At 35.0% G+C, this 17,298-nt stretch overlaps 1 protein-coding gene across 3 annotated transcripts in view; it reads right to left on the minus strand.

Moving 5' to 3' along the window:
- FAM135A (family with sequence similarity 135 member A) overlaps window positions 1-17,298 on the minus strand; it is a 94,665-nt gene that overhangs the window by 25,818 nt on the left and 51,549 nt on the right. For 2 of the 3 annotated variants that reach the window (XM_040599446.1, XM_040599448.1), the window contains 7 exons: window positions 16,894-17,047; window positions 14,326-14,403; window positions 12,057-12,106; window positions 10,245-10,400; window positions 4,082-4,155; window positions 3,626-3,780; window positions 1,048-3,364 (listed from right to left, as the gene is read on the minus strand). In XM_040599446.1, coding sequence (XP_040455380.1) covers window positions 1,048-3,364; window positions 3,626-3,780; window positions 4,082-4,155; window positions 10,245-10,400; window positions 12,057-12,106; window positions 14,326-14,403; window positions 16,894-17,047 — 2,984 coding nt within the window. The remainder of the gene's footprint in view (window positions 1-1,047; window positions 3,365-3,625; window positions 3,781-4,081; window positions 4,156-10,244; window positions 10,401-12,056; window positions 12,107-14,325; window positions 14,404-16,893; window positions 17,048-17,298) is intronic. The other variant, XM_040599447.1, reaches the window with a different exon arrangement.

The raw sequence follows: 17,298 nt of genomic DNA on the forward strand, positions 1-17,298 counted from the left end.
AGCAGATCACATCCTCTGGAATTATCCAGTCCCCAGTTATCTCACACACTGGGAGACTCTACTTTCCCCAAGACCAAACCTTGATTTTATGCCCAGTTGCCTCTTTTATTGTTACAAAACACACTAAATACCCTCTGCTTTTCATTCCTCCCATTCCATGCCAGTATACCCTCCAGTATTTCAGAAGCTACTTTTCTGTCCACTTCTAACCTGCTTTCCTCCACCACTATTCAATCCTTCTTTCTGTTTTCAGCTGCTTACCACAAACTATCTGGTCCTTTGTCTCCTCTGCCTGCTTAGCATTCTCCTTTTTTCTATCTCTCTTCCAAGATTTCTTCTTTCTGATAGCAAGTTTTACTTCCAATGCAACACATTAGGCTGCTGCTTCCCATGCTCAGTTAGCAGCAGGGGGTTATCAGGGAAACTCCTATGTTTACAGCAAGAGGAGGTACCATCTGGGATCCCTGATGTTGCTCTAAATTTGGCTTTCCTGGTATCCAAATTGCAATGTAATTTAAAGCACTATGGTCTCCAAGGTGTTACATTTTGGGTATTTGAAGTTAAGATTTAAAAATAAGGCCCTCAACTTGGCTTGCATCGCACATTTGCTTCACTTAACTAATTTGATGGACAACCAGTTACAGAATGTTTTTGTTTTTAAACTCAAAGCATATTTTCCTATGCTTGCTATTTTAACAGCTTCCATTTCATAAAACACCACTTTTATGCTCAGTAACCATTACAACATCACTTTTCAGCCAAATTGTCCTATTTTTAAAAAGGAACATACTAAAGCAACAAAATAAAAACATCGTGTTTTGCTTGAAGTTTGTTGAACCACAAGAAATTACAAGATAACTGGTCAAAGGAATTCAGTACTAACACACTTTCTATATGAACATCTAAAATGCGATGCTACTTGAGCATGCAGAATCCACAAGCCACAGTCCTGGGGGCACCCTAGAGCATAACCACACTTCTTTTCCCCTTTTATATATCAACATCATTTCTAAAAGTAAAAAGTTTTGTTTTAAAACAATCACTTACGCTAACATTTGAGGTTTTGGGGAGCTTTCATACCAGGAAACAGATGAAGCTGAGCTGTAGGATGTGCTGCCTGGCTGTTGCGTAATTGCATCAGATTTATTCCTTGAAGAACAGATAACATTGCAAGGAGAGTCTCTCAGAGAAGAAGGAAAAGACAGACAACCAGGCGTACAGACAGGAGGCACAGTCATCCCGTCTCGCAGATGCCCACTATCAATCCTTTCAGATTTCAGGGCTCTTTCTTCTGCTGAGCCATGATCCTGGTCAGCACTGGAAGCTCCATCTAATATACTATAGTCTGTTTCTTCATAATACCCGTTTTCAATCATTTCCTGATCATCCTCCTCTTCCTCGTCTTGTTGGGAGGAGCAAATAATTTGTTTTTCATATGTTTCCTTTTGAGGGCTAACAGGATTGCTGTTGTCCATAGGCCAAATATCTGAAATATCTGTGCTGCTTCGAGAGCCAAAATAGTTTTCAACAAGCCCTTGCTTTACCATGTCAGTACTACTGGTTGGAGAAGGATTATCTGTACCAGTTTCACTTTTCGCTACTGACAGTTCTTCAGTTGTCTCCTTTAGTTCTAAAGGCTCGTTATGTTTTCCTTCATTTGTTTTTTCAACTTCATACACTGCATCTACAGATGAAGAACCTGAAACAACACATGGCTCACCCATACAAGTAATTTCCAAATGCAATTTAACTGTTTCTTCTGCAATGTTAAGATGCCTTTCAAGGTCCTGAGAGTCCTCACAGGTTGTGCCAAGGTCTGCCTGTGGGCTGTAATTTTTCACATCAGTAGACGTATCCTCACCTGAAACAACTAAGTGTAAAAGATCTTTTGTTCCTGAGAGTGAGGAATGTATAGACAGAGTTTTGCTATCTGAGTACCCTGAAAATACAACACACGGTTGCTGCAAATTGGTGTTTGATTTTTTACTGTCATCACATTTTGGCAAGTCAATTGCTCCAAGATCCAGCACTGTTTTACTGTCACTTAGCTGGCATTCAGGTACAACAGATATCTTTGAAGTCTCATCAGGTGACAGCTCATCATCATCTGAAGGCAGAGAATTTATGGATGTCAGCGATGACTGTATTTCACTTACAGCACTGGTACTCTCAGTACAATGGCTTTCTATTGTGTTTTTTATAGCACAGTCTGGTTTTAGTAAAAGCTGAGGAAATACTCTCTCACCATTGTATGCACTTTGCCCTTGAACATTTTCAAAAACCTGATCAGGGTTGGGGTGAGTTGCAAAAGAACTTGGTTCACTTTCTACACCCGAATCTGAAAACCTAGAAGAGGCATATGTCACGCTAACATCTGGTAATTTAGTCATGTCTCCACTTGCAGAAAGTTGACTTTCTTTTGTAGAAAGAGTAGGCTGATTGCTTCTCATTTTTGTCAAGATGTCACCGGTTTGTCGGAAGTTTCTTTCGTGGACATCCTCCTTTTCAAGCACTGGTTCATGTTCCCCTGAACTCAATTTATTTCCAGATTCTGAAGACTGAATATTGGGTGTCTGCAAATCCTCTCTTGGCGCTCCATCTTGCGGAAACTCAGCCCATGACCCAATGTGAACAGTTACTTTCTCCCCTTCATAGGGATTCCTATTACTTGGTTTGACCTCAATTGTCCTGACTCCTGAGGAAGGTGGTTGACTTCCATGACAACCTTCAAGTGTACCTCTGGGTTGTAGAGCACTATCTGCTTGTATAGTTCCAGAACCTGTCTGGGAGATAGTAAGTCTACCAAAAATAGCCAAATTTTCACAATGCACAGGGCTACCCGGACCTGGTTGGATACTTTCAATCTTGGCAGTCTTTTCCTCAGTTCCAGATGGCAAAAATGGAAGTTCTCTTTGACTTACTTGCCTGGTGCAGGTCTTTGTATCACAAGGAAATCCACCTAATGTAGGGTCCAGCCCCTCATTAGCATTGTATGAAGGCCTGCCTTCAGAGCTTCTAGAGGTATCTTCCAGTGCTGCACTTTTCAAACATTTGTAGCCTACTAAGACCACTGAGTCCTTGGAGTTCTGTTTCACAACTTTTTTTGTATTTTCAGGTTTCATTGTTTTCATGAGCTTAGTAACCTTAACTTTGGATTTATTTGCATCTTCATTTTTCCCTTTCAAAGTTTTTGTTAGCATCTTTTCACTTTCTGAATGCCAAAGGTTGGAGGCACCTGCAGGTCTTATTTTCAGTTCTGGGCTAGTAAAACCAGCTACAAAACCTTCTTCAGCTTCAAATTTATCCAGTTTATTGGACTCTGACCTTGGAAGACTTTGAACTACCAACCAGGGTACATCCAGATCTTTTACCCAAAAAAGCGAGGGGGAGGGGGGGAAAAAAGAAAAAGGAATGTTTATAACAAGATTATGCAGGTAACTGAAACTATGAAACACCAGTAATTATAAAACTTTGCACATCCTCAAAAGTCAAACTAAAGAAATGTTTCCTAGCAAATAAATATACTCCTTTAAAGCCAGCAAGAAATGTAGAGAAAAATACTCAGGGTTTACATAATTTTTTCTCATTTCTTCAAAAAGAAAACTGCACTGTGAGGTGTGTTTACCTTCAGTAATTGAATCTAAATATCGATCTTCAAAGATTATAGGCAAGGAGTTCATATCTCCATCTAGTTCACTGCATTCAATAGGGAGGGGTGGAAGAGAACTGCAGAAAGAAGTATTTTTGATAGCTGCACACATCTGTAGATGACTTTGAGCACTGAAAAAAAGGAAGCAGTCCTATGTGAATAAAACAGAACTATTTATTTTTACATTAACAGTAGTTTAATTCACTTTAATAGAAACTTTTCTACTAATTAGTTAATAGCTTTAATAGTTATTTACTAATTATTTAATAACTTCTTATATAACTTTCATTAAAAAACTTCAAATCTATATTTAGAACATAGGTTTCTCTTGAACTTGTTATGGAAGTATTTTTGCAAGACTACTTCTACACAACTAACTACAGAATGATAGTACTACATGCTACATACTGTGCACTTCAAAAAGCTACTCACTGAAGTTCTTGATAGGCAAGGGCAGCTTGCCTAGGATGCTCAAGACAAAAGAATGCTTCTGCAAATCTGCGCACCTGCAAGATCCAAATTAGCCAAGAGTTTATTTTATATTACATACTATTTTTGAAAATCCACCAGCATTCCTACACAGCAATGTATTAACTTGTATGTATTATATAGACAGTTACTTTTTTTTCAAATGTTCAGTTGGAGTGGGAGGGAAGAGGATGCCAAAGACAAGACTACTGACTGAATTGAGAATTTTAATTTGTGTACTGGATGACTAAGGGTAATAGATTCAACTGCATGCTGAAAACTTGATTACCAAGAAATCAACCATTCAAATCAGGCTCACCTGAAAAAACAACACAAAAAAATATTACAAGAAGTTTCAATAAGAAAGGAAATTACTTTAATGGACACTTCTAAATGTGCTCGAGGTTTACCTTCAGAATCCAAAACCCATTAGATAGTTTGCAGTCTCAAAATACAGAGAAGTATGTGTTTCAGACTTTCCATGAATACTGTATAGCCCACAGAAAATTACTGTGCAAAAATTTTTTTTTGTTTGTAAAGACACGGCAAATGACAAGGACAATAACAAAATGTATGCTAATTACAAGCACTGAATTCAAGATAATTGTATTCCTGAAAAGCATACAATATTAAAAGGGTATTTTATAAAAACATAGGGAAGCATATTTTTTTTATCGTCAAATATGTGATGTGGAAATAGTGTTAATTATACAGCAATTTAATACAAATAAAAACATAATCAATGTATTGAAAATACAGTATCTAGAAACCCCAAAGTTAAGGTTTTGCAAGATGAGATTTCTCACATTTCCAGTATTACGTAAAACTATTAATCCAATCTAGATGCATTTTTAGAACTTTTATTTTTCCAACTGCCCAATTATCTGCATCAAAAAAAAATGCAATTCAATGTCTTGCTTGTTGTAACAAGACATACATAAAAAACGTATGTGCTGTACAGTGGTTGTTGGCAACTATTTTTACATTAACTTGGGCATAAATATCAACTTGTTTGTATCAAAACAAGATTTGTATGCCACTTAGAGAACCACATATGTAGGTAGTCTTATTAATCAATCATTTATTTGCCAACCACTTTCTGGCCCCCTACTCCTTCATTTCTTCAATATTCTCTGGGTCTTCCTCTTTAAGTTACCTAACTTCCCAAACAGACCGTGCAAGTTTGCAGGGTATTTGGTGGAGCAGGCATCAGACCTAGTTCAGTTACCTCAGCTCCTGCACTTCACTCAGAGCTGCGGCCAGCATCCACATCCACCCCAGGCACAGACATGGCACTAGGGAAATCCCGTGCAATAATTGCTGACCATCAGGTTCCCAGGGCCACGTTAACTTTGTTCAGAGATAAGAACTTGCAGGTTAGTTAGTTCTCCCTTCTGATAAACTGCCCAGTACACATTTAGAGAGTACCATTTAGATGAAGGTTTATGTTCTGTAGCTCCTACTTTTCCCTCTTTGTTCTTTTAACAAAAGAAAAACTGGAAAAGAATTGCTCCAAGGTGCTTAAGGAAAAAACCCCAACATTAAACCCCCAATCTCTAACCTGCACTAGAAGCTGAAAGTCCTGTCCCAACCTTCCATAATTCAATTTACTGTATATGAAATTAATTTCAGTCATATCATCATCTGTGAAAAGTCATGGAAAATGTTTTGAAGTAAAAGGAAAACATTAAATTCGATACTTTCTTGTAAATGCAACTTCTGCTCTCAGCAATGACCAGACACACACACAAAAATGTACCTGCTTTCCTTCAGAAATTACGTTAGGAGTTTACGCATAAGCATGTGGGATTAGACTCGGTGTTCCTAAGTACCCCTCTGAGTTCTCCCAGTTGGCTTTTCTAAACAGACATCTACCTTCCAACTACATGATTTTGTCAGAGTTAATCCCCAACATTTCCCCCAGAAAGGGAGAAGATTTATACAACTGACTTACAGACAAGTTTAGAGGTTAAAAACTAGATTTTAAAACAACTGATCAGGAAGAGTAGACTGGTTGTCATTCTAAACTAAGCAATTAAAATGAATGAAAGATCCAAATCAATCAGGTAATAGGAAATGAAATAGTAACAGGAATCTGTAGATGTCTGTGGTTGAAGTCAAGAAAAGAGCATAAAGCTGTTTCCCAGGAGGAAAGCAAGGTAGTTTTGAACTTAGGTGCAGGCAATCACTTTACCACATAAAGTAACTGAAGACCAGATCTTTAGGATTCTGTCGCTCTCTCAAACAGAAAAGGAAGGCTTTTATTTTGTTTGCAGTACATTCCATTTGTAATTGTTTAAGTAATTCCAGTGCTTTTGAAGAAAATTTCATTACCAGCTCGAGAAAGCTCTTAGCATAATAGCAATGGTATAAACCAGCTGAAAGCAAGCTCTGAAAGCCCACATAAATCAATATTAAGGAGAGGAAAAAAACCCAAACCAACAGTAGTTTATTATATTTAATCAGTGTTTAACTTATTGAAGGACTGAGGCATTTTCTAGGATGGTGTTAAAGAGGCTCTGCAGAACCAGAATGACTATCAGTTGGTGCTAGTGACATAAGTGCTACAGACTTGTGCCAGCTCCACAGTGACTTTGCAGGAGGAAATCCTATCTGCTACTCCTAGTCCCTACAGACTTCCCAAAATTATGTTTTTTTATGCTCCTCCCAATGCAAACAGAAGAGAAGGGAAAAATCAGATAGAAAAACTGCCATGGAATATATTGAGTTCCTGCACATTTATAAGTAGCAGTCTGAGATAGTTTTCACAGTTCTCATACTTTAGGACTAATCAAACTGAAAGAAATCATTTTGGAAGAGCATGTTCAGACCTACCAGAAGATGTCACTATAGAACAAAGAGGTGAACTAGTTGTGTGCAAACTTTTTGTAATATAAAATCCCATAGTCTAGGCAGTTTTTTTCAATAAAACGCAGTTGTAAACGTTAAGAGCGTGACAATGTAGTTGATGGATGTTCCGGTATACCTGAAGTGTTCCTGTTTTTTTTTTATATAGTGCTTAATAGTCAAAGTATCTGAAAATAGTTAGATATTTAAATACTTAAGTAAAATAAATTATTAAAATAACAATTCTGAATACTTACTTATTGTATAATAGCCTTATTTTCTAACAGAACTTCAGCAGAAATACGTTTTATAAGCATCTATGCAAAAATGGTGAAAGTCACGTCACCAAATACAGACGACAGGCAATTCTAGGGGCATTTTAACACAAGTATCTAAACTAGTCAGATTAAAGACTCTCTAAAAGACTTCACTTATCTCCGGTTTAATATTAAACTTTCCCAGGACAAAATTTCCTGTGGAGGGTACAGTCTGGAAATATTGTGAGATTAAAAGGTAAATAAAAGAGATTTTGCATCCAGTCTCGAACACATCAGAGTATCGATTTCCAAAATTAAAAGGATGATTTCGAAGAGCAGAATTTTGTATAGTACAAAAATCTTATTCCAGAACGGACAGATATTCTCTCAAGAGGAGAATTTGTAGGTCATCTCTCAAATATCAATTAAATTCAGTTACCAGAAAGCCTGCATCATTCTGATACGTGCAGGTAACGTCTCTAGTGAAGCACGACCATTAGTGGTTTCCCAAAAGAAGCTTATAAGAACCCTCAGAATATAAATTTTCAAGAGATTATTATTACAAATTACAAGTTATTATACTAAGCACTGCAGAACAGGTTCCAAAATCAACAAGCAAGCATGCTCTTAGAAAAGTCAAAGTTAAAATTTACCACCTTTTTCTAATTTAAAGGTTTACTGAACTTATGGATTGCTGGCTCCTGCTCCACTGCCATGTGGGAAGCCTAGTTGAGCTGTGTTTCTTACATATATTTTAATTACATATATTTGCAAAATATTTGCACAAGCTCTTCACATCTTGAAGTACAGAAAACAAGTGTCACATTTCCAAATTAGTGTTAGTAAAATTAAGGAACATCGCATTGCTGGTTCTCTGCAAGTTGGCTAAGGTAAAATTTCCTTATTTATGTCATATTATTCAATTCTTAAAGAGTCAGCCTGCTTGCTCTTTGCTATCAGGCCCTAAATAAAAAGGCAATTATAAGATTACCCATGCTCTGCATCTCCTTTTCAGTCTTTGATGTTTGGGTAGATAATGGAGTATCCAGTAACCGCAGGACTCAATAAGAAATAGCAATTAGCCTCTTCTTTCAAAAATAAAGTAGGTTCAGCTTTTTCAGTTATAGGAAGGGTCACCTCGGAGCTCAATTTAGGAAAGTTTATTTATGCGTAGTGACAGATAACAAAAGAAGTGGGCGTAAAAGCAACTCAAAAGGGAAAAAATGCAAGCGTGAAATCAAATGATACTTTTTTTTTTTTAAGGAGGGAGGAAGCGAACTCCTATTTGATTTTTGTGCAAACTGCAAACCATCACAGAAATACTATTAATATGTGCAGTATCTGAACTCACATATTATAATTAACGACTTCGATTTACACTCCCCAAAATAACTGCAGTAAAATTCAATAATTAAGGCATTTGAGAGTTAGAGAGAATGACTTATATTGCAGATTTTAAACAGAACCATATTTAAGAAGCTAAATACATAATAATTAGCAGTATCTTTTCTTTAAGATAATGGAGCAGTAAAAATAAAAATATTAATACTTCTTTTGGTTTTATTAAATATATACTTGTACAAACACTAACATACCAGCAGTTGAATGCAAATGCAGGTTAAATTTAATTGAATTAAGTGCAGAAGAAACAGTATTCTCAGTTCACACCTTCCACCAGTTAACTTGAAGGATTCCAGAATTTATACAAAAAGCACAGAAAGATAAGAAAGATTCATAGATAGCCAGTAAAATGATCACACTTTTCTATGGCTAGCAAGTCTAAAAAATAAGCCTTGTGCTCTTTCTGAAAGATTCCATTTATTCTCCAGACTAGGTAATTTCCACTACCACAGTTCCCTCATTAAACACTGTGATTTATCAAGTCTGTACAGAAAAGCACAGCCCAAGTATCCTTCATAGGTTTTCTAGAACCAAAACAGAAAGGGTTTTGATGCAAGTGACAGAAATGCTGGTAAGACAAATCAAACCTCTGAGAACTAAAGCCTTAAAAGACTTTGGGTTGGATTACAAAGCACTTATAATATGTATTCTCATTAACCAGACCTTCTAACAAGCTCTCCATAAATGGGTGTACAAGAAGTGCCTCCAGACAATCTCTTAAAAACAACCTATTCTATAATGTGTGTGAAATAAATACACAGACTGTGATGTCAGACAGTAAAGATGCCAGGCCAGCTGAGGATCAAGCTGTGTGTTTGATGAGTAGACGCGGTGGGTGTCATTGTTTATTTGGTTCTCTTTTAATAAATCTTACTCTCTGAAAATTTTAAGATGTTAGGTTTCTTCAAATCCTTGGCCACAAAAGACAGGAGGGAAAAATGTATTTATTAGAAGGTAAGGGTAACGCTTCAGTCCACACTTGAAAATATTTCCCTATGGGAACCAGCACTACTGTGATTCTGCATGTAGGAAGCCCACAGCAAATGCAGATACACATACACAGATCAACTATGTGTGTAGGTACTCACTACATATATTTTAATACATATACATACATACTTACACGCCAGATCATTTCCAATACATCCTGTCATTTTTGAATTCCCATTTAAGAGACTTTTCAGAGCTTATGAATGTTATAAATTCTGAATTCAGAGAAAAAGTACATTTTCTTTTATGATGTAAGCAGGTAACCTAAATGCAGTAAGGAAGTAAAATGCAGGGTGGGCACTAGGCATGACTCCTGCAGAAAAATACACCATTCTGCAGAAATGCATCTTATTCCAGACGGCAATTTCCCTTCTGAACTGCATTTCTTATTCAAAAGATGAATTAACTAGTTGGTTCTTAAACATAAATAATGTATTTTATGTATTATATTGAATAAGCTCTAACAACATGATACACAAGCTAACAAATGCAATATAGCAGCTCCCTTCATGATTCCAACTAACTTCCCCAAATAAAACTAGAAAAATTAGAATCTGGAATCTCATTTTGATACACATTTCCATAATAATGTGTCCCAGTAAGAGTACAAACATGCCAGAGCCAATACTTACTCTTAATGTGTGATGCTCTTGTGCTAGCAATGCTATGACATCCTCTTGTAAGGTAATGACCTCCAGAAATTGCCCCCAGAGAGCCATTAGAAGTGAGCAAAGCTGAGCAAGATTCATATTTATAAGTTCTGCCAGTTCATCAGGATTTTCCATTTTCTGAAGTCAGGAAAAAATATTAACGTGATTAGCAGATGAGACTATAATGTACAGAGAAGAATCAAAAAAAGTGTCCTTTATCTTAGTGACTATTTTAATTTAAAAAGTACCTTCCAAATGAGAACTGTTTTGTCTAAGTATCAGAATTTAATAAATCTATGTTATGACACTAACAGATTATTTTGTGTTGCATTAAATAGTATCCAGTTGCTGTTTAGAATTAGGACTTTTGACCTTAAGTTAAAGCAACAATTCCATTTATGGCAACAGTAACAGAGTTGCAACTGTTGTATTTTCTAATACGCAAAAATACAGCGCGCATGAAAGGAACAGGAATCAGAGAACAGAAAATCAACACTTCCTATGTTAGTCCAACTTTGATACAATTGTAAAAATTTAATAAAGGCATCTCCATTTCATAATAGTCACAACTCACAATAACATTTATATGGTGCTATATATCTATATACAATTTAAGCATAATCAGGAAGCAGTGTTACAGTATAGGCTTCCTAGAACCAGATCACACCAAGACAAATTCAGTGTGAAACAAGTTTTTCTTTCTTAACAATGTACTGTAATCCTGTGGCATAGTCCCACACCTATCAGCTGTTGCCTGCTAGACTTATGTTCCCTGCCATTTTAGGAAAAAACATAGTTTTTCAGAAACTCATTGCAGGCACATAAGGCACCAAGGCAAAGGGTTTAAAAAGTAAAAATAGTAAAGACCCAACTCTAGAAATATGAAAGAGCAAATAGAAAAAAGGATTGCAAATATTGAAACACCAACTTAGCAGGCAAAAGTGGAAATAAAAGCAACTTTTGACAAGAACTGCACAAAACAGAAAGGAGAAAATGGAAAAAATACATACTTCAGCAAGATTATTAGCTGCCTATAGAGAGCTAACTGTGCTGGCTTTGTCTCCAGTTATACAAATGATACCCTTTTAAAACCAGTATTACATTTCCTTGCAATCATACTACTAAACCACTAATGAAAGTTAAGCTTACTGTTCTTCAAAAGCTGGGCACATGGTCCACTCAGCAGAAAAGCATGGACGATCTTTCAAAAGTTTTAAAACCTGTCCTTCAAACTTCTCCATGACAAGGAAATTAGCTGGGGCTGGTTCTGACTAAGGAGAAAGCTGAGGAGACACTAAGCAATCTGAAGTAGACAGTGTTTCCTTGAGAAGGTAGGGAAAAAAGAAGCAGCCAGAATCAGGGCAAGTCCTTCCAGATGAAGGGATCGCTTGGAGAATCTGCTTTTGTCCAACCTACTACTACTGCCTGATCTTCTAACGTTGTTATTTGATACCAAATTTGATATCAAAAACAAAGAATGCAAATTATAAATGCAGAAAATTCTAAATGTGATTTTAATACAGGTAACCCACCTTTCTACAATCTTAAGTTGCACGATATACAAAAGCTACCATGGCTACTACTGACACACCAAGCCACCAGATGAATAGTTCAATTTTGGAATTAGTCAGACAATGTCTCTTTGAATGAAGAAAAGTTGAAATAAGTGTTGGCAAAAAACATCCTGGATGTTGTCACTGAAACAAACAGTTTATTCCCAGCTACTGTATGAAATCAGCATTCTTTGCTTCTATAGTTTTTCCACTTATTTAATACATGGGGAGGGGGAAGTACCTTTACTTCTTCACACAATTCAGTAAGACGAACTTCAACATCTATGTTTTCTGGAAAGATGAGAGGACATATCCATGAAGAATGTACTTTCTAAGTAGCAGAGTAAAACCAATTATCTCACAAAACAATTAAACAATTTTAAAAGATAAAAAAGAACCGAAGAAATAAAACTTGAAGCCATATTAAGTGCCACAGTCAAGTTTAAATCAAATAAATTAAATAAATTATAAACTCCCATTAAAATAATTTCTTAGTAATTTCTGAGACTGAGGACAGAACATAATTAATAAAAAAAGGTTTTAAACTGAGTATCATGATCACTTATACCTTGTCAAGGATACCAATTTTCCATTCAAAATTATACTTGAAAATACTGTAATTTAGATGATACAGTTTGCAGATTATACACTGAGAGCTGCTCAGCTATTCAGCAGCAATGCCATTGTTCACAACCAAGGTAATACAATTCCTCTTCTACCTCAGATCTTCCAGAGATACCTTATTCCAATACCATTTTTCTACAGGTATATTATTTACCTAATTTGCAAGCTACATTAATATAAATACAATTCTTTAATTGTCTGAGGAATTATATTTTAGGCAAATAAAGCTGTTCTTTAATTGATCCTTCACTCAACAGCTCAATGTTAAGAACAAATCAATATTCCATGGTAAGGCAGCTTAATTCGGATCTGAACCTCAAATGACTTATAAAGAAAACATTTATTCCTTCATGTGAGATGTTCTTCATTGTTAATAATTCCTAGTCTACTTAAGGGAATCTGATCAATTAAATAAAAATTTAGTACTATGTTTTGTTCTCCTCCTACATCTGAGGTACCAGTAACAAGAGAACAATTTATAAACCCTAAAATTGTCTGTAACAAGTATTTATATTGAAATTAATTTTTGAAACACAGTATTAAGGAAAAAAAACCCTACAATGTTTCTTGAACACATATACCAAAAAAAAACATGCCTTGAAATCCACACTAATAAATTCACGATTCAGATAATGACCATAGTTACAGAACAGCAACAGTGTGTTTGCTCAGCCTGTCTTCAAATGATACCACCTAGATTTGTTAAGTATGTATTGATTTTCAACTAATTGCATCTGTTAGGCTTAAACTTAATGCCAAATTAACTCACACAACTCAAAGTTCTGAAAAAATATGCAAATTGCAGAAATGCAAGAAGTTCTCAGAAAAAAGTTTCAAAATGTTTCTGAAGGAAATTACAATACACCTGTATTAGCTGAACAGTACTTGATAATTATTCTGAAAATATATGGAAACAGTTTAAGATATGATACTACTTTGGATGTGTCTGTGGCCACACAGATTTTCTCATTAGTAAATAAATTATTTACTTATGAGACACAATACTGATTACTTATGTTTGTCACACTGCAATTGAGAATAAGCTTTGAACATTTAAAACTGAAGTCTAAAATCATTATGGAAAAACCCACTAAAATGTTGTATTAAAAAAAAAAAAAAAAAAAAAGAGGACAGAATAGAGACAATACAAGACAAAAGGAAATTAAATGCTAACATTCTACAGTAGTCATGTTCACCCAGCAAAAGACCTGATGAATTTTGCTGGCTCTGCTAAAAAATAGTTTTGTTTTCTTTTTAAAACAAAACCAAAATGCAGTTACAGATGATTAAGCTGGTGACCTACTAGGAGACTGAACTGCCATTTTATTCTTTTCCCATCACAAACTTCCTTGTGCTTAAACCACACTGTTGTCTTTTGTCCAGCATCAGGCCAACACCAACACTCTCCAAAAGGAGAACTGGCCATCTAGATTCTGACAAATTCACCTTAAGCCTTGAGAATGTCTTGTGTAGTGTTTGGAAGAACCAGTAAGATTTCTCAGGAAGATGTATCTTTAATTATTAGTCTTTAATTATCTAAAAAATTGAGTCTGTGATGAATTAAATGAACTTGTAATTTTTTGCTGTTTCATTTAAATGGCGATAACTGACAAAACTCTTCTGTCATTTTTGTTTAATAAGGTAGAACAACACTAAACCAAAAAACAGTAATAATTTTTCATTTTACTATCTATATTCAGCCTAGAAATACGTAGCTTAATTCTGCAGACTTCAGGTGAGTTCAACAAACATTCACTATGGCCAAGTAGTGAAATAGTGTTCCTGTTTACAGAAGAATGTAATATTTTTTATTATTAATAAGAATATAATATTTTATAGAATTAATAAAAATCTGAGGGGTTATATCACCTGCTTTGAAAACATACCTAGGTAGGCGTCTCTCTGGGTTCGTGGATATTTTCTTCTGAGAAGGCGTTCATAAAGGACCTGCATGCTGGCCTTGGCTAGTTATAGGGATTGCACACACACGACTAGTTACTACACTCCTTTTTTCATCTGTGATTTATTATTTGCCTTTAAGTTAGTAAAAAAGCTTATTGCTAGCCTAGCAATTAGTGCAGTTAGATCAGTACACGAAAGGATATAATTTTAGTGTAGCTTCTAGATTAGGTATCACTCGTGATATACATTAAGCTAGCATTTTTTTATTTCCTGAAACCAGTAATACTTAAAAGCTTAGTTACAGTTATTGAGTCCCAACAGTTGTCTGCACATGCTTCTGCAAGATCAGTCTTATGTTAAAATCATATGACAGAGCAATAGTACAGCAAACAGCAGAAAAAAATTAAAAAGATAATAATTTAAAACAAAAAAGTGAAGATTCTGGAATTTAAGCAGGACTTGAGATTCTATTCTGCAATTCCCTTTTAAACTTCATGCATAAAATCTCCACTACAAAAAAGTTCATTTATTCTAAAAATTAAAAATAAATGCAAATTAAAACTGTGTAATTTGTGAAGTCCAGAGAGCTTCAATTTCTTTATAGACATCACAGAAACACAGCTGTGGTTTTTTTTCTTTTTACTGTTGATAGATTTTAGAAAAAATTAGCATTAATGATAGGCATTAGTTATTTTTCACAAGCAAAAGGTGAGTAGTTGTAGCATAATTCATATTTACAGTATTAGTCCTTTTTATTATATCAATTGTCCCAATCAATGTATACACAAAATAACTGAAATAAATGAAAAGAAGATTTACAAACAAGAAAACAAAGTAATTTTAGCAGAGACTTAAAAACTAAAAAAGAACCCCAAAACCCACAGGAAACACACTGTCAGGAGAATATGTACAATGATTGTTAAATATAAGTAGTCATGTTCTCTTCATATATTTATGTTGAGCCGTTCTGTTCAAGCTTGCATTCCTAAAGGAAAGCTAAATTACCCACAGAAATTATAAAAGGTCTGACTCAAGTTCCACTGAAGCTTATGAGAATGTTTTTGGTGACTTCAATGAGGTTTGAAAGATACAACACAACTATGCATCTCAGTGGCTGGCTTTTTTTCTATTAGATACCTATTTTGTAGGAATGTTTCAGGGGAATTGAAGGTCCTGTTTAAAACATTTAAGTCTCAAGATTTAGTCTAAGCCTATCCTTACAACAGCCACACCACCAACAGATTCTATTTGGAAAAAAGCACATTTTGTCCTTAAATGGAAGACTGAGAGTTGAGTGATTCTTTTAACAGGGTGTTCCCCTCCATATCAAGATTAAGATAACTGGCACAGAAATAGTCTTTGCACCATAACTGTAGCAGCATTTCTCCTTCTATAAAGAAAAGGACTCAGTTTCTGCTATTTTTCTATGCACAGATTTGTAATGTGCTCCCCTCCCTCAAATTTTTTTTTCCAAAAAAATTGCTTTGTGTTTTGTAGTACAGAAGTGAAATATTCTTTCTTTGAATCACTGACTGACCACATCACATGTTAAAAATAGTTTCCTTTTCTCAATTTCCAACCTTATTGTTTCATAATGCTTAGTTTTGACATTGGGAAAATTAAACAATACGGAAATCAATAAATGCTGTCTACAATCAATGTAAATTCCAAAAGATCTAGTTTTTGGATTTAAACAGAACTTTGCATGACTAGAAAGGTATATATTCTTGATACGGAAAAAAGTCTAAATCATCCTTTATAGTGCTGATGTCTTGTCTTTTTTACCTTCATCACTCTCCTAGTTCACAAGTTTAGTCTAGGCTCTGTAATACACTTGCATTCCACAGAAATGTAACATACATTTCCATACATTAAATGTCATGTAATATATTTGCAGTTACTTTTATCAAATGTAGTTACTAGAAGTCTTTATGGCCGTAGAACTCGCATGTCTTTCTATGAGAGTTTAATTTTAACTTTAGTAAAGAAACAGTTCCTCTGAGAGCATATTTTAACTACTCAGCTTTATAGAGATGGTTCTTGTCTATTCAGATCTTTTCCTAATTCTTAGGTAACTAAATCTGTTTAAAAAGTTGCACTACAAACTGAGCCAGCAGCAATTTCTTCTTGTAGGTCTTTTTTTCAGGTAAGTTTCTATTGTAATATTCTCCTCAAATCAAAGCTTACAGAGATCCATTTTTTATACAAATATACGTTTCCTTATAATAAAGAAGTGCAGCATGCTATTTGGATTAAGAGTCTCTCTAACTTTCTTACAACTGAACACAGTGATTTGAAATAACAGGGCAAATCGAGACAAAAAAGAAAAAAAATATATTTTCATAAATTCAGGCTATCTCCTAATTTTATTAGTAACATGACAGTGCTTGTTTCTTTTTTTTTTTTTTTTCTGGATTGAAGTCCAGCTCAGTTTGAACAAAAAGATTTTAGATATACACAATATATGAAATCAATGCCAGTTTATTCTAGAAGGGGGCTGTTCTTAATAAACATCCACAGGGAAGTGATGCATGTTATTAAAATCAACATACCTAGTTCAATTCGGTGAGAAGAGGGGAGCTCCTTTGTTATCACAATGAAATAGCTATGTAACCCTTTGAAAGCAAGCAGCAAACTGGCACAAAGTGTAGAGTGGAAATTATAGGCATGGCTAAGGAAAGACTCTGAAACAACAAAACTGCAACCCTAGAAAGAAAAAAAGATGAGGCACATATTAATTCTGTACAATAAATGAAGTGTTAACAGAATAACTAAAAAAGCAGATAAGCATACTGCCTCTTTTCACAAACTTCATCTGTTACTTTTGTGATTTTCAATGGATTGCAGTATATTTTAAAAGGTTAAACACTTTATTATTATAAGCTTTCCATCTGCCTGTTCCTGAAGTATATAACGTAGCCTTTTAGAACAATTTTTCTCATTTCCCATATCATATG

This window comes from Falco naumanni, chromosome 6 (genome assembly GCF_017639655.2).
Source record: "Falco naumanni isolate bFalNau1 chromosome 6, bFalNau1.pat, whole genome shotgun sequence".
In the NCBI taxonomy this organism is placed as follows: Eukaryota; Metazoa; Chordata; class Aves; order Falconiformes; family Falconidae; genus Falco; species Falco naumanni.